Genomic DNA, 23,936 nt, shown 5'->3' on the forward strand with positions numbered 1-23,936 from the left:
TCTTTTCAGAAGTGTCTGTTCATGTCCCCTGCCCATTTTTTGATCAGGTTTAATTTTTTGTTGTTGAGTTGTGTGAGTTCTTTATATATTATGGAGATTAGCCTTTTATCAGATATATGATTTGCAAATGTTTTTTCCCAGTTGATGGGTTGTGTTTTTGTTTCAATCCTATTTTCCCTTGCCTTGTAGAAGCTCTTTAGTCTGATGAAGTCCCATTTGTTTATTCTTTCTATTGTTTCCCTTGTCTGAGAAGACATGGTGTCCAAAAAGATCCTTTTTAAGATTGATGTTAAAGAGTGTACTGCCTTTATTTTCTTCGAGAAGTCTTATGGTTTCAGGTCTTATCTTTAAGTCTTTGATCCAGTTTGTTTTTGTGAATGGTGAAAAAGAATGGTTTATTTTCATTCTTTTACATGTGGCTGTCCAGTTTTCCCAACACCATTTGTTGAGGAGACTTTCTTTCCTCCATTGTAGGCCCTCAGCTCCTTTGTTGAAGATTAGCTGTCCATAGATGTGTGGTTTTATTTCTGGGCTTTCAGTTCTGTTCCATTGATCTGTGTGCGTTTTTGTACCAGTACCATGTTTTGATTACAATAGCTTTGTAGTATATCTTGAAGTCAAGGATTGTGATGCCTCCAGCTTTGTTCTTTTTTCTCAGGATTGCTTTAGCAATTCAGGGTCTTTTGTTACCCCATATGAATTTTAGGATTCTTTGTTCTATTTCCGTAAAGAATGTCATTGGGATTCTGATTGGGATTGCATTGAATCTGTAGATTGCGTTAGGTAGTATGGACATTTTAGCTGTGTTTATTCTTCCAATCCATGTGCATGGAATATCTTTCCATCTCTTTATGTCGTCATCAGTTTCTTTCAGGAAAGTCTTGTAGTTTTCACTGTATAGGACTTTCACTTCCTTGGTTAAATTTATTCCAAGATATGTTATTCTTTTTGTTGCGACTGTGAATGGGATTGTGTTCTTGAGTTCTCTTTCTGTTAGTTCATTATTAGAGTATAGAAATGCTACTGATTTATATAAGTTGATTTTGTACCCTGCAACTCTGCTGTAATTATTGATTACATCTAGTAGCTTTCGTATGGATGTTTTAGAGTTTTCTATGTAAGATCATGTCATCTGCAAACAGCGAGAGTTTCACTTCTTCATTGCCTCTTTGGATTCCTTTTATTTCTTTTTCCTGCCTGATTGCTCTGGCCAAAACCTCTAGTACTATGTTGAATAAGAGTGCTGAGAGTGGGCACCCTTGTCTTGTGCCTGTTCTTAGAGGGATGGCTTTCAGTTTTTCCCCATTGAGTATGATGTTGGCTGTCGGTTTGTCATATATGCCTTTATTATGTTGAGGTACTTTCCTTCTATACCCATTTTATTGAGAGCTTTTATCATAAATGGATGTTGGATCTTGTCAAATGCTTTCTCTGTGTCTATTGAGTGATCATGTGGTTTTTGTTTCTCATTTTGTTAATGTAGTGTATCACATTGATTGGCTTGCAGATGTTGAACCATCCCTGTGTCTGTGGCATAAATCCCACTTGATCATGGTGTATGATCTTTTTAATGTATTGCTATATTCAGTTTGCCAATATTTTGTTGTGGATTTTTGCATCTATATTCATCAGTGATATTGGCCTGTAGTTTTCCTTCTTTGTGTTGTCCTTGTCTGGTTTTAGGATCAGAGTGATGTTGGCCTCATAGAATGTGTTAGGAAGTGCTCCATCTTCCTCAATTTTCTGGAATAGCTTGAGAACGATAGGTATTAAATCTTCTTTGAATGTTTGGTAATTCTCCAGAGAAGCCGTCTGGTCCTGGAATTTTATTTTCGGGGAGGTTTTTGATTAACCAGGATATATGTTTATATTAATTTAGGTATCTTGCAGCCTGGCACCTGTAACTTTTAATAGGTGATTTAAAAGTAGAGAAGATAGTTCTTTAATAGATAAGTGGGTAGTTGTTCAAATGTATTTTTAAGTACCTGGAATCCTATAAGGAGAGTAAAAGCTATCATGATGGAAATTGGTTTTACTTTTTAGGTTGGTAAATGTCGTCATGTCAATTGTTGACTCCAAGTTTAGATTTATATACAACTTAAGTAATGTTTAAACTTACTCTGGCGTAAATGTAATTTTTTTTCTCATCAGTTTGGATTTAGATGGAGAGTAGAAAAAGAAGTAATTTCAGGAAAAGGTAATTCTTTTTTTTAATTTTACTTTTTAATAGGATACGGTTATTTTGTTATTGAATTGAAGTCACTAGGTAAGATTATTCCTAATGTATGATAAATGATTATCTACAGAAGTAAAATTAGGGAAAGTAGATTCATGATGTATTACTAGCAAAGGTCAAAATATAATGCATTAGTGATTTTTTACCTTTAGAATTTTTGCTTTTAGAACATTCAGTTGAGGATAAGTAGAAAATGTTTTAAGAGTTAAAGATTTCGTAGCAAGGAGACTATCAACAGGTAAACACTTGTTTTTGTCTCTTATCAATTTTTGGAATAATGAGTTGGTATTACTGTGTTCCAGTCAACTCCACATTTTGAAAGCAGGAATTAGACATCACTTTGAACCTAATAGAATTTTTGGGCAGGCTAGTTCTTATTTTTGGGAGTCACTAAAATTGAGCCCAGATATTTAGTCTTATAGCAAAAGACCATATATTTGGTAGACAGTCACTAAATGCTTTTTCTATGCATTGTTGTAATCTATTCATAAAATTTTTCTGAAAATTTAATGTCTGTTAGTATAGAGATACTATGCTCATGCTATAAAACTAGCTCTTTATTGTTAATTGTATTTTTAAGTGTTAATGTTTCTGAAAACTTTGTAATAGGAGCATTTAGGAAATAATTTTAAACTACTAACTTAAAAAATCTTTTAAATAAAAGTTACATTTTAAAATAATTAAACATTTATGCCACTGATGTGGCTTATACACATCTTCCATAAATTAGATGTCCGTGTCGGGTGAAATTTGATATATAATAAAGCAAAATTAAATAGTAGGAATTTTTTTCTTTAGTTAATAAAGGACCAGCCCTGAAGGTGCTCTAGAGGAGAAGGAAAAAGAATAAATTTAAAGCTATTTTTAAGTTTTCTTAGGATTGCATTTTAGTTTGTGTTTTACCTAAAACAATGAGAAATAATGAAATCTCTATCACAATTTAAAAATTTTATCTTATTAATTGAATGGAATTTTGAGGGGATGGTAAGTAATGCTGCCTTTAAAAACAACTGAGTGACATTCTCTAAATTTATATAATTGAGGAAAGGATTAGTTAGGAAGGGGAGAGAAACTATTGCTGTGATTTATGAAGTTATAATTTTGTTGCTGTTTTAACAATAGAGCCATTACTAAACATGTACAGATTTAATGAAGTATTCATTTGAAATGAGTAAAAAATGCCAATTTAAAAAAATTATCAGCCTTTTGGACTGATAATTTTCAAAATTCATCCTGATAATTTTTTTTTTCTGAAAAGTTCAGGTTTCTGTTGATACAAGTCATTGAGATATAAATTCCTTTTTTTTGTTTATGCAAATAAAAGTTTGATCTTGTCTCTTTCTGTCAAAGTTACTAATTGTTAGGGCCGGCCCCACGGCCAGGTGGTTAAGTTCGTGTGTTCTGCTTCAGCAGCCTGGGTTTTTCTGGTTCTCGGATCCTGGGCATGGACCTCTACACCGCTCATCGGGCCGTGGTGTGGCAGCATCCCACATAGAGGAACTAGAATGACCTACAACTAGGATACACAACTATGTGCTGGGGCTGTGGGGAGAAAAAGAATAAATGAGGAAGATTGACAACAGATGTTAGGTCAGGGCCAGTCTCCTCACCAAAAAAAAAAAAAAAGAGAGAGCCTATTTAAAAAAAAAAGAATGTTCTCTGAAAAAAATAAAATAATAATTGTTGAGTAGTTTCTTCTTTTTTTTTCTTCTTGGATCATCAGTGTTAGCCTTTTTTTGCAGAAAGTTTTAATGTACAGTGGACATGATAGTGTGGTGCTGATTTTAGTGTGAAATGATTCTAAAATTTAGAGCATTGGGTTTCATTATTTTTTCTACTTCATCTCAAGGTGACAGCATTTAAAAATATGCTTTAAATGCCATTTTATGCTGGTACTTGAAATAGATACCATTATGTTAATACTTAAAAATATCAATTTTAATCAATTTTAATATTATTATTAAATATTCAAAAGGATTCACCCAGGTGTATGTGCATGTACTTTGGAAAATATATTTATTTTTTTTAGGGAATTAATGAGTACACTCTTTTAGTATGCCCGTTTTCCAAAGTATGAGATTCCCTAACAGGGAGTTGCTAAAACTCTGTATCTAAATATAGACAGTCGGTCTCTCAAGCAAGAATTCTGTGACTAATTTTCTTTTTAAATAGTTCATTTCAGCTCTTTGATTTGATACTTGTTGAATACACATTTGTTGAGAATACTGTAATTATTGTGGTCAGTTTTCTAATGCTGACTTATAGAACTGAGAACTTTATGTTGAGTAAATTTCAGAGATAATACCAAATTGTATAGATAAATATTGTCACCAACTATCATAGCTAACATTCCTTCCTCTTTTGCAGGCCAGTTTTTCTGTGGAAATAAATGTTGTGATAAAAAAGAAGGCTTAAAGAGTTGGGAAGTTAATTTTGGTTATGTTGAGCATGGTGAAAAGAGAAATGCCCTTGTTAAATTAAGTAAGTTAACTTTAGGTGTGATATGATTGATTGCTTCCAAGTTTGTCTAATAATTTAGATTTTAAAATATATTGGCTAATTTAAGATTCAATTAAACAATTTTAGCGTATCTTCCTGGAAGTGCTCTTTTTTTCTTAGAGCTTTGCAAAGTTGCAAAGAACTTTTGAGCCTAAAATTTTCATATTCTAAGCAATACAGTGACTTTTAGGTGACACAGTTCTAATACCAAATGTAAACCGGTAATTTGTAAAGTGAAGACCTCTTCTCATTAACTTGAAAATGTCACCAATGCAGAACGTCAGAAAAGGCAATGTAAAATCTCCAGTTAGCAGATAGCAATATTGTTGTGGTATGGATAATGAATAAATACACTCTCTCTGACTGTCAATGAAGAAAAAATTTAGGAGGGCATAATTGTTCTTGATATCAGTCTTAAAAGCTCAGGGTTATATCTCAGAATACAGCATTTTTTTTTAATATGCATGTTTCAGAATCTGTCGTTCATTCCTTTTTTTTTTTTCCCTGAGCTAGTCTTATTTGTCAGCTTTTCCTCTCCATTATGTTAACAGCCTTGTCTGAGTCCTGAATAAATATGCCCTCAGAGTTTTCTGCCCACTCCAGGTAGAAGTCAAGAATGCCCCTGTATGCTACTTAATACACACCAATCCAGATTAGTTTCTGAGTTCCTCCTGGAAGCGCTCATGAGGAAAAGTCAACTAGTGTGAGTGAATTTAAGACAAAAGAAGAGGCCACAATTGTGGAACTTTTTGAAAAGCTCTTTTCCATTTGAAAACTCTTAGAGTGCTTCAGAGGAAATAACTGTGCCCTCGCTATTGTGGTTAGATCTCTTTATGTGAGATGCACGTTAATGCTGCTTATGAAATACAGTTTGCTTTTAGAGTAAATTGACAGCACATTTTTCTAAAGTAATGTTAGAATATTGTCAATTCCTCAAGCATTCTAATGTCATTTTTATTACAGATATACGTTTTTTGAGGTGGAGAGAATCAGATTGTTTTCTTCAGATTATTTATTTCCCTTCATGGTAAAGGAATATAAGGAAAAATGAGAAATTGTGATATTACAAGTAGAGTAGCAGTGTAGTTATTCAACTTCAGTGATTCAGTGGTGTTAAATTTCTCTTTTTTTCAGGATTATGCCAAGAATGTTCCTTTAAATTAAATTTTTATCACAGGTAATATTATCTTTAAATATACTGTTGTTGATGTTGAGTAATATTGGACGTAGTTACTTATCTGCACTGGATAGCTAAATATAGATTTGGGTGGTTGCTGGTTTAATTAGTCGGTTGTATAGAATATCCAGCAATACTGTAAGACCACCTAAACCGGAGAACTGAAAGTTGGCCATGCCTTACTCTAGCCAAGCAGTTTTAAATGTAAAGGTCTAGGCAGGGTGGTAAATAGATGCCAGAATTTTTGGTTTGGAGTCAATGTTCAGATACCATAATATTCTTAGAAACTATATTGTAAAGGAGATCTTCATAAAGTGATTGTTATGTCTCATTTAAACAGTATTTTAATTGGAGTTTGTCATTCTTACAAGGGATTATATACCTCTCTATTCATTTCAAAGGTCAAAGTCATGCTCCTATTGAATGAGCTAGAATGTGTCTGCCGTATTGAGTGGGGGAGGAGTATCAGTGTCCTGCAGTGTGCAGTATATATAAGATCATAGGCTTTGAGATCGGACCCCTTTGTATTCCTCTCAGATACTCAACTTACTAGTTATCCTTTCAGGCAAGCTGCTTTTAACCTCTGTAAGACTCAGTTTTGTCATCTCTAAAAGAGGACACGAAGGTTATTGTGGGGATTAAATGAAAGTGCTTGTAAAGGGCTTGACACAGTACCTTGCATGTGGTAAGTCAAACGTAGTGGAGGCCCTGGCTTTGAAGATGTTCAGACAAAATCCCTGTGACCTGTCGTGATTGTTGTCAGGTTTCATGTCCGGAATAACAGTTGAAGTCTAACAGTAAGATTCTGCAACTTTGTAAAATGTGTATGTTAGTATATTAATTTTAAAATCAGCTTTGTTATAAATGTGCCCTACCTAGTATTTTAGCTATTAAAAATGAATATTAAATAATTAATAATTTTCAGTTCTTAAAATTAGTAGAATTTTTAGGTTACTTGAATAGCCTAAACTTTTATTTCCTCTCCATCAATGATACTGAAAGATCCCAGAGATGTATTTTTGACCTTGACTTTGGAGCTTCATTTCAAATTTGAAATGATTCTTATGAGAGGCAGAAAAGTGGTTACTGTCTTATATAGTGTTGCAGAATTTGGTGTAAGTGCCTTAGTCTGGAAAGTCTGATAAGCAAGGGTCTTAAAATAACCATCTGTTGTCTCTTCATCCCCCTTCCCAGTACCGGTTTCAGCATTATCGCCTTTTCCTACTTATTTCTTTTCTTAACCACTTGCCAATGGCTTGCCATCCATGGTACTGACAACCTTGTAAACCTGGCCTAGAAGAGAGAAAGCTACAGCAGTAAGAGGATAAACGGTCTGAAGTAGACATAGGAGTTAACAATAAAGTCATCCTCCTTCCATTATGCCTTTACTATATATTCCTTTATCCTTAAGAGAAGAATTTTCTATTTCCTGGTGGTTTAGAAATGTTACAGTGGTTTTCTTCTTGTTTTATGTGTTTTTTCAAACTGTAGGTAGATAGGAATTATGGAAATAAGATTTGTTTTTGTAATTTTCTTTTAAATGGCTAAATGATAGAATATAAAAAGGAGGAAATGAGTAAACCTGTGATTTATATTTACTAAGGTTTGTATACAGAACTTACAAAAAACAATTCTTTGTCTCAGTGTGTTCAGGCTTCATTATCTTACAGAATTGTCTTAATTAATATACTAAGCTAAAATATTTACAGACTCATTTAAGGATTCCTTATTATGTAAATTACATTTTTTAAAATAAGTACTTTAACTGATTTGACTTTTTTGCTCATTGGTTTTTATTTTTTGTAAAAACCAGTTGAAAAAGTTAACTTTAATTTTATATTGTTCAACATAAAGGAGAAAAGAGGTCAAGTCAAAAAAAAGAAAGAATAAAGCCAAAAAAGATTGTGAAGAGTCATCACATAAAAAATCCAGATTATCTTCTATGGAAGAGACCTCCAAGAAGAAGGATAAAGGTAAAAGGAAATTAAGATATAACATCTACTCAGGTTTCTGAATGTGAAGTGTAATCCGCCATGTGTCTCAAGTGTAGAACTTAATTGGTGAATGCATTTAGAATTCTATTTTATAGCAGTTAAAAGGAAACTGAAGAATTTAGATAAGAATTTACAGTAACTTACAGGAGTTTCAAGAACAAGATTAGTTTTGATTCATTTTTGGCAGACGATATAATATTGTAAACAGCATTCTAATTCCTAGCTTTGTCACTTATAGACTTGTTACCTTGAGCAAGTCACTGAACTTCTTGCGTTTTACTTTCGTCTGTAAGGAGGAATGGTGTGAATGCCTGGCCTCTGTACTGCTTGAGCATATTGTGGAGAATCAAATAAGAATGTGAAGGACACTTTAAACACTGTAAAGCAGTACATGGTCTCTAAGTCACTATGAAATTATAACATTATGATTTCGATTATCATGGTCTGTGTGATCTTACTAGCTTATGAGCTGCTTGAAATGATGGACAGTGATTTATACCTGTCCTCAGGACCTAGCGTGGTACTGTTCACATACACTTAGTACATAAGTATTAAATTCAAATCTGTCAGTCAACTGCTTACTTCTTCCTCAGCAGTCCTTAAGCTCTCTAGGCCTTAATCTTCATGTGTAAATGGTCATTATAATAGTACCTAGTTCATAGGATTGTTCAGAAGTTGAAATGAGGTGATGCATGTGGGCAGTTTGCGTAGTACTTGGCACATAGTTAGCTATTATGAAGTTTACTGCTAGTTGCTTTTTCAATCCATAGTAAAGTAGGGTCAACTTGGCTATAACTGAATGTGAATCAGACTTATATTAGGTAGGTAATAGTAGCTTGAATTAGATTTAGGCCAATGCTAACATAATGCTTAGACAGGAGAGGGCTCCCTTGCTGCAGCTATGAAGATCATTAGCTATGTTACATTCTTACATGCATTTTTTTCTTCTTGCATATCATAATATATTGAAGCATATAGTATCATCAAGTTTTAGACTTGGTATAATTGATAAATGATGAGAGGGAAATACTGTTATTCTATTATTTATTGAGAACTGGAATATGAAACCGAATGCCTTGTTGTCTCTATCTTAATCATTTCCCAACTCCAAAGTAAATTTTAATTAATAAGTGAAAATCTAACTTGTTTTTAAAAATTTTTATTTATCCTCAAGTGTTAGTAAAATATTTAATGTATCATGTTTGAGAATTTTGTTGCATTCATTATTGTGTTATATAATATTGTTGCATTCATATCATAGGATGATACCGTGTTAATCATTGCATATTCCAAATTAAAGAAGAACTAATCCTTACCTTGTAAAAGTTTATTCAGTACCTTCAAAATAGATAATTAGGTAGCTGGATACTGGGGATGAGGGGTGAGGTTGGACCCCTCACATTATACATTTATGTACACGTAATCTTCCTTATAAATGTTTTTCCTTAGTGTTACATATTTCAGTAGATGACACCTCGGTCAGCCTAAAAACTAATATCAGAAATCTGGAAGTTATCCTTGATGCTTTCTTTTTTCTCATTATTTATGTTTAATTTGTCACGAAGTTCTATCAGTTTTACTCCAAGAATATATATTTCTCAAATTCTCTCCACCCTAGTTCAAACCATGCTGTTTTCTCATCTCAGCTACTGCTGTATTCTCCATATGGTTCTGCCACTGTCTTGTCATCCCCCTTCCCCTCCCTTTAATCCATTCTCCATAAACCAATGATTTCCTGTTGTTCTTGGGATCTAACCAAAATCTGGACGAAGCTCAGAGTCTCTATATGATCTGGCATTCAAGGCTTTTCTCACCCTTCTCCACCTCACTTTCACAGTCCACCCACATAACCCTTCAGTTTCTAGAAATGCCAAACTTATTTCCATTTAGGAACTACATAGATGCTGCCTCCTCGCTTCCTAAAACCCCCGTCCCATCCTAACGCATCCTTCAGGTCTAAGCTTGAATGTTAACGTCCTCAGGGATCCTTTCCCGACTCCATCCCCGACCACGAATCTAAATTAGGACTCCCGTTTATAATGCTGTCACAGCCCTGGAACTTTTCCTTCATTATACATATGACAACTGCATAAAAGCCTAAGGAGGGCAGGGATTCCATCTGCTGTGTTCAGTGCTGGATCCCCAGCACCACACTAGCACATGTTAAGCACAAATAATAAAGAATGAGAAAATGGAAGACTTTGAAGAGTGTTTCAGGGCCACTTCAGAGATAGAAAAACCAAAGTGAAGTGAAATTGAGACATCTGTTTCTTGTTTATTCAGAGCACCTTTGATAGCAGAGAGTGCAGAATATAGTTTTTTCCCCAGCTTCTGTGGTATAAAGCAGAAAATGACAACATGTTAGCACACTTTTAGGAAAACTGTGTTGAACTCTTTAATGTCTTCTTATCTGGGATCATCTGGAATTAGGTTGATCTTGATGTGATACTCTTGCCAGACCACCTTAATTTGGCCCAAACTTGAGTACTAATTAATAAATGCTTAATATCTCAGCTGCATTTGGACTGTTGACACACTTTCTCAAAACAATCTACTCTCTTGATTTTCTTTTTATCTTTCTGGCCTCTCCTCAGCCTCTTTTGACTATAGTTTCTTCTCAGTCTTACCCTTAGGTCTTGGAGTTGCTCACGGCTCTTATAAAACTTCTCTCCTTTCTCTCTCTTCTCCCTGTATGATCTCATCTACTCGCATGGCTTCAGGTTACTCTCATACAGAATGTTAAATAAGTGGATGGATGGGTGGATAATAGGATGGCTAGATGGCTGAACAAATGGATAGAGAGAAAATGTAAGAAAGGAAGATGAGTAGCTTGACTTTGAGGACCAGTCTGTTTTCGCAGGTATGAGCAGAACAAGGTATTTGGGTAGACTGTCTTGGCACGAAGTTCAAGATCTTTCCCCTCTCACCACCACCTCAGCCCCTAGCTCAGTTCCTTGGGGAGGCCTTTCCTGACACCCTTCACCCGACTCCTCCAGGCAAAGTTAGGTCCCTGTTACACATTCCAATAGCACCCTGCACTTCTCCTTTAGCAGTACATATCACCCGTGGAATAACTTGTTTATTTTCTGTTAAGAAAGGGACCGTGTGACTTGTTTAATTCTTTATCTCCAATTCCTAAGCATAGTGCTTATTCCACATAGTAGGCATCCCATAAATGATGAGTGAGTCAATCAGTGAAATCAACTAGTTTCTCAATGTTGAAAGGAACATCAGAGTTCAGCCCTGGAGTCATGATTGAAAAGACATTCTATGATTTTGCTTTTCAAAGTATGGTCCTCTGGCATTGTCATCATTTGGCAGCTTGTTAGAAATGCACAATCGCAGACCTTTGCAGATCTCCTGAATTACAATTGCACTTTTAAGTTCACAGGATGATTCATATGCACAATAAAGTTTGAGACGCACTGCTGTGTATTCTGTACTTCTTCTGCTTTTGCTTTAACACCTCTAGGGAGAAGGGACCCACTACCATCCAAAACATTCCTTTACATTTTAGATGGGTGTAATTGCTAGCAGATTTCCCTTGCATTTAGCACAAACCTGCAACTTCTTCCCTTTGGTTCCAGTTACGCCCCTTGGCCTCCAGAGTAAGCCTAACCTCCTGTTTACCTTTAGACGTTTGGAAGTGGGTATCAGGTTCCTCATATGACAGAGATGACAAAATACATTTATTTTGCCGCCAGAAGCTTAGCTGTGTTTTCTGTGGTCTCTCTGATGACTAGGAAATGAAGAGTGGAGAAATAATAACATAAAGCTGTTGCTGCCTTCTTTGGAGCTTTACCCTGTAGTTCTCACACCCTCTTTGTCTGGCCTTAAAGGGGCCATTCATATGACAGCTTTGGCTAATGAGACCCGCTATCCAGGGAGATTAGAGGAATTGTTACTCTCTATGTTATCTATCTTTTTGTTTTTTTAAGATTTTATTTTTTTTCCTTTTTCTCCCCAAACCCCCCCAGTACATAGTTGTGTATTCTTCGTTGTGGGTCCTTCTAGTTGTGGCATGTGGGACGCTGCCTCAGCGTGGTTTGATGAGCAGTGCCATGTCTGTGCACAGGATTCGAACCAACGAAACACTGGGCCGCCTGCAGCGGAGCACGTGAACTTAACCACTCGACCACGGGGTCAGCCCCGTTATCTGTCATTTTTTGATTTAGCAGCCTTCAGAAATATTTCCCCTGAGGTCTTATTACAGGAGACTCTGAATAGTGATGAGTTTTTAAAATTATGTTAATAGATCTTCAGTACTTTTTCTATTTTCTTCACTGGATAACCTCATTGTAGAACTAAAGATGTTTATTTTATGACATAATTTTTTGTGTGGTTTTCAGTTACTGAGAATTAATTCTCACCTGTATAGGATCTTTGAAAAGTTATTGTGAAAAGCAAGTATTTATTCATAAACTGTGTTCAGATGTTGAACATCTTTATAGATAGAATATTGATTATAGTGCAGCTCATCTATGAAGTTTTGGGAGTTTTTAGCAACATGAGAGTTTTTTTTTACAAGTGTTCATTATTTTTTTAGCTTTGTGCTGGGTATTCCAGGCTATACAAGAGCGTAAAATACCCTTGCCTGAAAGAACTGAACATTTTAATTAGATTAGTCTAAGGAACACAAAAGATTAGAAGACAGTGACATGCTTTTCTGTAAGACTATAAAGTAAACTAGACTGTTGGGAAGAATTCTGGTTACAGCCAAAGCTGTTGCACCACTGCACGTTGATTTAACAAAACAATACTGTTTCGTTTTCAGGACATTCATCCTCAAAGAAATCAGAAAATTCCTTAAACCGTAAGTATCAAGTATTTTCTTTATTTAATGAAAATATATAGGTTCAAGTTATTCGAAGTTTGGGTTTCCCATGAATTGTGATTGCTCTGATGTAAATTATTTTTTGTTTTTGTACCACATGAGGAAAATCATAGAAATAAGACCAAAAGTGTGTGATTTCCTCCCCAATTTAGAACATTTAAAAGTTTCCTATTTTAAGTATAGAAGAGGATAAATTTTTTTTTCAGTAATTACACTGGATTTCATATTATAGAATATGAAGGAAGAGAAACGTAGGGATAAGCTTGGAATAGAAAAAGAATTGGGGAGGTGGATTAAGATTTAAAAAATGCTGCTTATATTGCACAAGACTGAGTTATGTGTGTCATTTGGTGATTTTGATTGATCAAATCAAGTGCATGGGTTGTACATGGAAAGCAAAATGTTGGCAACTGGTTGCCCCTGCTTAGTTTTTTCGTAAGTCCTATGGTTTTCACCAGATTGGATCAAACAAGATTGGATTTCATTGAATATTTTCTACAATTTTTTTTAGATTTTTTATTTTTCCTTCTTTTCCCCAAAGCCCCCTGGAACACAGTTGTATGTTTTTAGCTGTGGTATGTGGGATGGCACCTCAGCATGGCCTGATGAGTTGTGCTAGGTCCTTACCCAGAATCTGAACCGGTGAAACCCTGGGTGGCTGAAGTGGAGCGGGCGAACTTAACCACTTGGTCATGGGGCCAGCCCCAGAAATTTTATTACCTTTTTCCTGCAACATTCCAAAAAGTATTCACAGTGACTTAGGAAAATATATACAATAAAATAAGATTTTTTAATTTTTTTGCTGAGGAAGATTCACCCTGAGCTAACATCTGTGCTATTTCCCTCTTTTAGTTTGAGGAAGATTCACCCTGAGCTAACATCTGTGCCATTCTCCTCTATTTTGTATGTGAGTTGCTGCCACAGCGTGGCCACCAATGGGTGGTGTAGGTCCACACCCAGGAACTGAACCTGGGCTGCCGAAGTGGAGCACGCTGAGCTTAGCCACTAGGCCATGGGGCTGGCCCAAAATATTTTTCTAAAGGTGAAATCAGAGTATTGGAAAAATAAGATAGAATAGCAAAGTAAAGCTAGAGGTAAAATTAATACAGACAAATGTTTACCAAAAAGTCCTGCATAATTACAAAGGTAGATCACAGATTTGTCACTGTTTTTCCTAACAACCAAACCAAAGAAGGAAACCACCAGTAGAATGATTAGTAGTACCCATATGATAATAAAGAGAACTCGCAGGGTGTTCAGCTTTTTCTGGGCAGAGTTTTAAGAGCAAAACCTCCTGTGGGTTCATAAAAGGGGGCATCCGTTTTTGATATATGAACAGTAGCCTTACATCTCAGCAGTAATACTGTGTTGAACTTCTTAAAGACCTTGCAGTAGGCTTAGAGCCTAACAATGAAGTGTAATTCAATAGCATATCTAATTCATGTTATAACAGCTGGACTTATCTTGTAGACATTTAGAAGTTTGAGATTTCTAGGCTTACTTGGAAATTCATAAACTTAAGAATTAAATTTTTTTTTCTCATTTTAAAGTAATATATATTTACTATGGTAAACTCAGGAAAAAATTTAGTAATTCCTCCAAATCCCACCATTCAAATGTAAACATTATTAGCATTTTAGTACAATTCTTAAGGAGAATTTTTAAATGTACAGTAATCAAAAATCTCGCACTGGGAAAAATAGAAATTTTAAGATATTTACTGTTTAAAAATTTAATGGAGGGGCCAGCCCCGTGGCCGAGTGGTTAAGTTCCTGCACTCTGCTTCGACAGCCCAGGGTTTCGCTGGTTCGGATCCTGGGCGCAGACATGACACCACTCATCAAGCCATGCTGAGGCAGCGTCCCACATGCCACAACTAGAAGGACCCACAACTAAAAATATGCAACTATGTACTGGGGGGCTTTGAGGAGAAAAAAGAAAAAAAAATTTAATGGAGAGAAAGGTGTCAGTGGAGGCGTTTCTCTAGTTTAGGAATACAACATATTCCTTAAAATTATTTTGTTCATACTAATTTTTTTTTCAGCATATCTGAAGTGTCCTAAAGCACTGACACTTCTTTCCTCCCATGTGAATCCTAATTTATCAGTAGCTCCTTCTCCTAAATTAGGTGAAGTGTAATGACAGTTTCTAGAACATGACCAGGAATGAGACTGATAGTCTCATGCTCTCTGAGGATGAAGTAGTAAATAAAAAGCATACACGGATTAAAATGGGAAATTTTATTTTTTACCTATTTCCAGCAATACATTGCAATGAGAGGTATGAGGGCCTATTTAATGTAGAAAAAGCATTGCTTACCCTTTTCCAATTCCAATTTTTCATTTTTAAAAAATCTTTTGGGGAAAGGTCTTGACTTACTCATTTGTATTCGTTCTTTCATTTCTCCTTCCTTCCTTCTCCCTCCCACTGTCCTCCCTGCAGCCTTCTTGAGCCTCTCCCGTCTCTTAGAAATAGCCCTAAATCTCTTTACCTCTCCCCAGCTGGGTCAGACTTCTAGTAGTTGGGAGGGAAGAACACTGTACCGAACCTGAAGAACCTCTGGCTTAATTTGGTTCTTGAAGAAACAAATTATCCACCTCAAGGTGACCTGCTATTCGTTTGGCAACCAGAAAACCATCTACCATATTGAGTAGGAGACAAGTACCTTGTTATGGTATGCCAAACCCAGACATCCTCTCCCTGGTCGGTGATCTGTTTCAGATGGTCTGGGCAATTTCGGAACTCAAATTTTCCTCTTCTTTCTCTTGTTTCCACTTGGATGATATTTAGTTACATTTTTACCCCCATTTAACACATGGATTATTAAAACGAAATCCATGAAGAAAAACCCAATTTCTATGAGGAAAAAGAATTTTAACTTGTGTTTAGTGATTGTCTACTCTGTTGGCCATGATGGCAAATGGTTTGTGTTACCTCATTTAATCTTAATAATAGACATATAATATCCCATTTTGCAGGCAAGAGGACCAAGACCCAGAGAATTTACATAAATTAACTAAGGTCAAATAGTTGGTTAATGGCAGAGGTAGGATTAAGCACAGGTTTATAAATCCCAAGTCTATGCCCTTTTACCTATGTCATCAATGACTGTTCATCAGTGAATCAAATGTAAGTCCACTCTTTATCCTCCAATTTTGAAAGATACATTATACAAATCCACATCAAATGATTTGATCTGTCTGTGTCTCAGTTCTATCTGTAAAATGGGTATAAAGAGACTTTGTTGGATCATTTGTTAGAGTCAAATGAGATGATGTATGTGTTAAACACATGGTAAGCATGTGTCTGACACAAAGTTCTTGATAACCTGTAGGTATTGTTGTTATGTCAGAGAAAAGAAAAATACCAGACATTAAACAAATTCTTTGTTCTCTAGAATTGGTCAGATCAAAAGTTAAGTCTGTAAAAGTCTGACCTGTCCATTTGTTATTGTAATTGGAGACTTGCCACTCCTTCAGTAGGCCAAGCTATTTAGGTGTTATATAATATGCAGAAAAACCAAGGTGATAGACCTGCTTTCATTATTCAAAGTATATAGGGAAAATTGTATGCAATTTGCATCACTTTCTAACGTTGAAAACTTAAAGCAGGTCAAGAGTAGGACAACCAAGATGTTGACAAAACTTGAAATTGTGTCATAGGAAGAAGGTTGAAGGAACTGTAGATGTTTAGCGTGGAGAAAAGTGGAGGGCTGGGGAGGGAAAGGGTAAGAAGATAGACATGGAAACTGTAGATATTAGCAAGACTGCTGCTATATAGGATACTTATTTTTGGTGACTGGTTGGCAGAACTAGATTCTATGGATGAACATTGTCCAGTGACAGATTTTTGCCTTAATACAAGGAAAAACGTGTCAATTAGAACTATCTAAAGAGAGACATGGAGGAACAGGCTGCTTCAGGAAGTAGTGAGGTGTTTAAGTGTAGATTGGACAATTGCTTGTTATGGGAAGTGTTGCAACAAGAGATCCAGTCATTGGATTAAGGCTGGATTAAAAACCTCCAAGATTCCCTTCTGACACAGAGTCAGCACTTTAGTTCAGATCCCCACTTGCCAATAATTACTGCATAGATTGGACTCTGATGCAGGAACATTGTTTCATATTGCCCGTTCTTCTAGTTATTTCCTTAGTAACACCCCTCCCACATCTGGCAGGTTGTGGCCATTATAGGAATGATTTGTAGTTACAGTCCCCCTCAGGGAACTGGGAATTATAGATTTATAGGGTTGTAAAGGACCTTAAAAGTCATGTGGGTCCAATCTTGTAGATTTGATTCTCTAAGGATATTTGGCCACTTTTTCAAAATGTGCTCTTTCAAAAAGAGTTATTTTGTAATGTTACTCTAAACTGATTGTATATTTTTTAGTAAAACTAGGTTGTCTGGTATCAGAAAACTGGTGTAGGAAAGCTGGCATGTGAGGAGTACTCTTGAGAGGAAACTAGAGAACAGGTGATTGTAAGGCGTTTTGAAATTAGTTACCCACTTTCAAAGGCCTTGTAGGTTTTATTCTCTGACATCATTAACAGGGTAACGCAACAGTGATAACTTTATTAGGACTAGTTAGTTTTTCTGTGGTTTATTTGTCTCATGATTATTGAGGTTTCATAAAAATAAGAGTAGAAGACTGTTATTTTTTCTCCTCACACATTCACTTTGGGACACTGGCAGTTGCAGTGGTAGCCATCCTTGAGCAGGAATCTTGTTCCCAAGGTCTTTATAACTTTATCATCTTTGTATGTAGATCATTAGAAATACAACACCCCTCCCCCCTTTTCTGGTCATTTTTGTTAGAATTTGTGCCAGAATAGATTCAGTTAGGACCAAAGTTCAGACACACATGTTCATCCAAGGATCAAAGTCCAACAGGTAAAAGGCTAGAACTACCGTGGCAAATCAATGCTGTTTTATTTCTGTGTTTTTGTGTTGTGTTTAACTAAGGGACATTCTGTATTGATGGGCAAAATTTGCGTGAGTTCTTTTTTAGATTAACAGTCATTGGAAAGGAATTACTTGCTAATGTAGTTATTTTGTGGCATATGATTTTATTGTCTCATAATACATTTTTCAGTATTTGATAATTTTTAGTTGACTGATATAGGGTGATTCATTTGAAGCGTATCTATTTTGTTACTTTTTAAAACAGAAATATCTTTATTGTTTTTACTGATTTTTAAAAGTAATACATGACCATTTTTTAAAATACCAAAAATTTGGAAATGCTTAAAGTAGAAAGTAAAGTATCCGGGACCTACAGGTAGTATAATCGCTATTAAGTTTGGTCTTTACAAACTTATAATACATATATACATATGTACATATACATGCATATATAATACTATATATATCTATACGTAGATATGTATAATGTTTCAACCATAAATCGGATTATACTATGCATACTTTCTGTAACTCCTTAAACAGTTGATACAGCATGGTCATTTTTCCATGGTGATACGTATAGATATACTAAGATTTTTTTTAACAGTTGTATGGTATTTGTTTAACCAACCTTTAATCCCTAATTGATGGGGAGTTAGGTTGTTTTCTTTTGTTGTTGTTATACAATGAGCATGTTTGTACATATATCTGAGGTCCTTATTTATTCTAAGTAAAAGTTAAATTGCTGATCAAGGGGAATGTACATTTTAGACTGATCTATATTGCCAGATTTTCCTCAAAAAAAGGTTTACGATTTACAGAATTTTTACTCCTAATTTTCTTCATGGAAACGGGCTTCTTCTAATTACTGTAATCAGCATTAATTTGAAAAACTGACCAATATTTTTTCATAATTTAACTAGCCAGTCCTACGTGCTAGTTCAGTTCTTGAGGTCTTGATACTAATGTAAATATACTTTCTACAAAAACCTCAACTGCATGTCTTTTGTGTAACCAATAAAAAGAAGAAACTAAATCAAAGACAAGTATATTGGAAGAGGTAATTTCTTTATAAGAGTTAGTATGGAAATTGCTACTTTAACTCAGCGTAACTTAGAGAAGTTTCCCATGAGACTTGAAATCCTTGGTCTCTTTGCTGAGCCTCTTTGGTATGTCTCAGCTTATTTATTTGTTTTTGAAAAGAATTTATTGGTCTGGAAGAGTGGATTAAATTTCTAGAGAGCCATAAAAGTTAAAGCTAAACTGCAGTGAAATCCAAGTTAATGTAAGTGCGTTGTTGAGTAGCTCAAAGTGTGTTTTAAAATATAAGCCTCACATTTTAAAAAGTCTCTTTTAAATGAACAGAAAACTCTGATGAGGAAGAAGGTACTTCAGAATCTGAACTTTGGAAGGGCCCCGTACCAGAGACAGATGAAAAGTCGCAGTAAGTCCTACTGTTAACAGATAAAGCATGCCCTTTTCATCAGTTTAGGAAGCTGTGGCCACAGCCATTCTTGGTAATAGTTAATGAAAAAACGTAGCATCATGAATGTCTATTTAATGCCAAGGATCACCTAGCCTGGTAAGAGCAGAGTTTATTCTCAGCCATTGTTTGTGGCCATAAACAGCGAACTTGTCTGGCTTCCTCTTGGTGAGTAAATCTTTCCTCAGGTCATCTTAACAGATGACCTTGTGGTCTTTGCTTAGATTGCTTCAGAGAAGGCTGTTGACTAGCTTCCAGAGCAGCCGATCCCTGATGTTATAAGTATCGCCCACCTGCACAGGGAAGCCCCTTGAAGATATGTACAGGTGTCAAATTTACTTCTAACACCCACCTTAGCCCCCAGAGACCGATAACTCGGTGCCTGCATCGTTCTCTTCTGTGGGTTGGAAGAGCTGTCTGGATGTGGGCTGGAATGTTACCAGCTCCTGTCATATGCTAGGATGTTCACCACTTGAACTTCATCTGTTAAAAGATGATAAAATAATACCTACTACGTAGGATTTATTCTGAAGATTTAGTGAAATAAAGAATGGAAAGCACCTGGTACAATACCTAGAAATACAGTAAAGTGCTCAAAAGTTGTTAGTCCCTAGGCTTATTGGTTCATGATAGAACCAGTTATAATTGAAGCAGTCATAATTCACTAATTTAAGCTGATTGTAAAACATCTTGCTAATCATATGATCTCAGTGCTTTTCAGGTATGTTGAAAAGAGGTTTTTTTAAACAAGATTCCTTTTTATCTGTGACCTTAACCTTTATTTTTTTTCAGCCAAATAAAGAATTCCCTAATGTGTGGTCATAATAGATCAGATTGTAAAAAAGTTATTGCTGTAAATAAAGTAATGCTATCCTAGTTAAACTATTGACTAAACTTTCAACCGTATAGCTTCCCCTTGAAGAGCTTTATAGCTGAAAATGATAGAATAGGTCTTAGAGTAAACTCACCTTTTTAGGCAATAAAGATACATGAGTAAATCCTAAGAAGGCTTTCATAATCCAAAACTCTTTGCAACCTTGTAGAAACTTGACAGGGATCAAATAGTGAACATCTGAGTCCACACAGAGATTCAGCTAATTTCATGTATTTAAGTTCTTACTAAAATGTTTAAAATTCTTCTTCATTTTGCTGTCATGCTGGGGAAAAGGGACTGTAGCATGGGGACTATCAAATTGCAGATAATTCTTAAATCGGCTTTATCTGTTCTATAATTAATTTTTAAAAATTTGAACATGGTTGTGATGGCTTTATGCCTTCACAGTTATTTAAAACTGAATGATGGAATCCCGTTGTGACTCTCTGATCTAAAAGAACATTTTCTAAAGAGACTGGTAGACTGAATTTGACTGTCCAGCTTGATTCCCTGTTCCCAGGAGGAAGAAAAGCAACTGTGCATGCATTTAATCCTCAAAGCAGCTCTCTGAGGAGATGCAGTGTTCTCTATTTTACAGATAAGGAAACTATGCCCAGAGAAGTTAAGTAGCTTGCTCACCCAGCTCATAAGTGACAGAACTTGGACTTAAACACTGTCTGACTTGAAAACCTGTGCTCTTTCCACTATACCACTTTGGATCCTAGCACTAATATTTATTTAGTACTTTACAATTTTCAGAGTATTTTAACACATTATAAAATAATTTAGTATCTCCTGTCACAGTTCTGTTTTTTTAGACATAATCTTTACTGCTGTAAATACGTATTTACTGTTCTCAGAGTAATAAAAATCTGTAGCCTAAGCAGATTTTCCCTATTCCTAGGAGTAAGACTTGTATTTTTCCTTAAAATAGTTTCTTCTTCTTTCATTTCTTGACTAGACCATAATTTGAAATGAGAATGAACAGAGGAGTTATAAAGTCAACCAAAATATTCAAGAGAAGCGATGGCATTTCACAAAGTACTTTAAAGTAAAATCTTAGTTAATAAATACATTTAGGGAGAGGTGCCAATATGTAAAACATTTTAAATTTAATCAGTCTGGGTATAGTTATGATTATTGTGGAAGCTAAGAGTTATTTGATGGCTGAATTATGAAATAGATTGATACATAGAAGAATTAGCAAATATGTTGAATTAAAGTATTTTATTTTTATTACTATCATATAATGTGTCTCCTAGTAATTTTTTTCTCTAATTATTGATTTTAATCAATATGTATACTTTTTATTTTAAATAGGGAAGAAGAATTTGATGAGTATTTTCAAGATTTATTTCTGTGAGATGGAAGAGAGAAGCCTGCATTCCTTAATGTGAAAGTACACTTCAAAACTCTTCACAAAAGTTTTATCTCCAAGTTCCAGTTTGAGTGATTTGTCTTTGGAAATAAAAATTTAGCTACTCTCGGGATGTCAGATGCTTTGGAAGTTTTTTAGTTCTGTTGGAGACACTTTTCCCCATCCCTAACATATCTTTTTAATTGCTTAGCTACAACTCTGTTCCGTCTGTGGCTCCTAGAGGATGGAGCTAGTACACTGTACAGAGATTCCATTGTTCGTGTATTTTGTAGCGTTTTTTTTTTTATTATTGATTTTGATTCATATTTATCTTCCCTTGCCTCAATAGTTTAAATTACTAGAATCATTTGGGTCTCACAAGTATTATAAAGTAGTTAAGTATGTCTTCAACTTCTTTACTTTCCTTTGATACCCTGGCACCTTTCTTTTAACCACCTGTTTTCCCATTACCACCTGTTTCTAGCTGCCGTTCTTTTTCTTTGTTTTTGCTTTCTCTTGCTTCCTTCTCACCTCTACCACTTAAGGGAGTTTGTTAGAATCAAATTTGACTTCCCAGTGTGTAGGTAATTTCTTATAAAGTAAATTAGTATCACAGAGGGCCAAATGAGGTCCCAATAGTCTAAAACGGTGGATGTGTTGACAAAAGTTGACTCTCCAATAGAGAATATGCAGTAAGATAATTTAACTAAATAATACTGTGTGCATAGAGCTTGTCTCAGATACCGTCATGCAAATATGGATATACTTACATGCAGAGATATATTATAAATTGTGACTTCTTAATTTGGGGTCCGTACTCCCAAGAGTCAGTGGATATGCTTCAGGAGATCTGAACACTCCTAGAATCTATGTGTAAACCTCCTGGAGTATGTGTGTTTTTTAGGGAAAGAGTCCATAGTTTTTATCAAATTTTCAAAATGATTTATTTTTTAAGAAAGGTAAGACCTATTTTTATAAAGAGCAAAGAGATGGATAGAGGAGACGATGCATGATTTGTGAATAAAAAGAGAGGACCTGTAGAAAATGATCATAGCATTCCAGTTATTTTGTTGAGGATAGACTATTTTAAATGACATTTAAACATGGACTGATTGGCATTAAACTGCAAAATAAGTAATTTAATGTCTTATTTTTAAATGGTTAGTATCAGAGATTTTTCTTTTATTGAATAGTTGTTCATTAATTCAGCAAATATTTATCAGGCTTCTATTATATGTGAGGCACTGTGCTGGACGTTGCTACAAAGGAACTATGTAGGAAATAATTATGCCGTCATTTCTAAACCATCAGAAGACTAAATCAGTGTTGTTTTTAATGATAAACATTGTTCTGAAGTCCCCTCATTGAAAGAAATTGTGTCTTTTTCATCTCACTACTTGTGAATAAAAAGGAATTGTGATTTCTGAGAAGAAAGTGTTGAAATGTCTGGCAGCAAAACTGATATAATAATAGAATATATGTAGCTAAACATGTTTATGATAAAAATATATTCAGGGCCTGGCCCCGTGGCGTAGTGCTTAAGTTCAGCACACTCCGCTTCGGCTGCCTGGGTTCACGGGTTTGGATCCTGGGTACAGACTTACAGTGCTTGTCAGCCACACTGTGGTGGTATCCCACATATATAATAGAGGAAAATTGGCACAGATGTTAGCTCAGGGCTCATCTTCCTCAAGCAAAAAGAAATAGATATACAGATATATAACACATATGTATTTTCTTAGTGGTCATCAGAAAACAGAATTCCTGCAAAATTAAATGATGACTAGAAAGAATATCTAAAGATCCTTTTAAAATAGATCTATATATTTGGTATTGCAAGTATAGTTTATGGACATCAAATTCATTTATAAAGTTCGTTTAGATCAGTACGTATAATCACAACACTTAATCCATTCATACACAGAGACAGATAATGGGAGTCATATTTTTAAGGAGTCTTTGAAAGGGCCTCAAGATGATGAATTTAAAGATTAATTCACCACCATACCTACTCAGACTTGGCTATGGTGCTGTCAGTGGTGTGCAGCTGTGCTTTCGTATACTTACTTGAGCAAAGCGTCTGTTTTTGCACACCTTCAGTGGTAGCACATCTCTACCCCTCAGTTTGCTTTCTAGTGACTGAGGACGGGGAGTTCTTTGAGCTGACCGATATTTAGGGGTCCAAAATTACATAAGGCTAAAAGGAGAGTTTCTCATGCAGGTTCTAAAATAATCCTAGAAGTGGAGTTTCAGAATTCTTTTAAGCAATGGAAATAAAGTGCACATGTATCACTTGCTCACGGTGATCACTTAAATAGACAGTACTCATTTGAGTGTATATATTGAGGTTTTTTCTCCCTAAAAATATTTTATTAACTTAAAAACACTCATTATACCTGTTATGACATTTATTCAAAGTATTATTCATTCGTATTTACTGAGCACCTACCTTGTACCAGCCACTGCTTGAGGTGCAAGGATAGCGCTATGAGCAAAACAGTCAGAAATAGACAAAAAGTCTTTCTTCTTGTGGACCTTAACTTCGAATATGAGAGTCGCAATCTTGTGACTCTAAGTACTA

At 35.3% G+C, this 23,936-nt stretch overlaps 1 protein-coding gene across 6 annotated transcripts in view; it reads left to right on the plus strand.

Moving 5' to 3' along the window:
- FRA10AC1 (FRA10A associated CGG repeat 1) overlaps positions 1-21,488 on the plus strand; it is a 33,883-nt gene extending 12,395 nt beyond the window's left edge. For 2 of the 6 annotated variants that reach the window (XR_011439684.1, XR_002807801.2), the window contains exons 9-14: positions 2,152-2,197; positions 4,604-4,717; positions 7,767-7,885; positions 12,681-12,719; positions 19,007-19,085; positions 21,319-21,488. Coding sequence is in view for 4 of the 6 variants with exons in the window: in XM_014732964.3 (XP_014588450.1) it covers positions 2,152-2,197; positions 4,604-4,717; positions 5,870-5,912; positions 7,767-7,885; positions 12,681-12,719; positions 19,007-19,085; positions 21,319-21,361 (483 nt within the window). In the remaining 2 variants the exon portion in view is untranslated. Of the gene's footprint in view, positions 1-2,151; positions 2,198-4,603; positions 4,718-5,869; positions 5,913-7,766; positions 7,886-12,680; positions 12,720-19,006; positions 19,086-21,318 lie in introns of all 6 variants that reach the window. The other 4 variants (XM_014732964.3, NM_001308964.1, XM_014732965.3 and 1 more) reach the window with 4 other exon arrangements.
- Positions 21,489-23,936: the final 2,448 nt, after the last annotated feature.

The sequence above is a fragment of the Equus caballus genome, chromosome 1 (assembly GCF_041296265.1).
Source record: "Equus caballus isolate H_3958 breed thoroughbred chromosome 1, TB-T2T, whole genome shotgun sequence".
NCBI classification, from domain to species: Eukaryota; Metazoa; Chordata; class Mammalia; order Perissodactyla; family Equidae; genus Equus; species Equus caballus.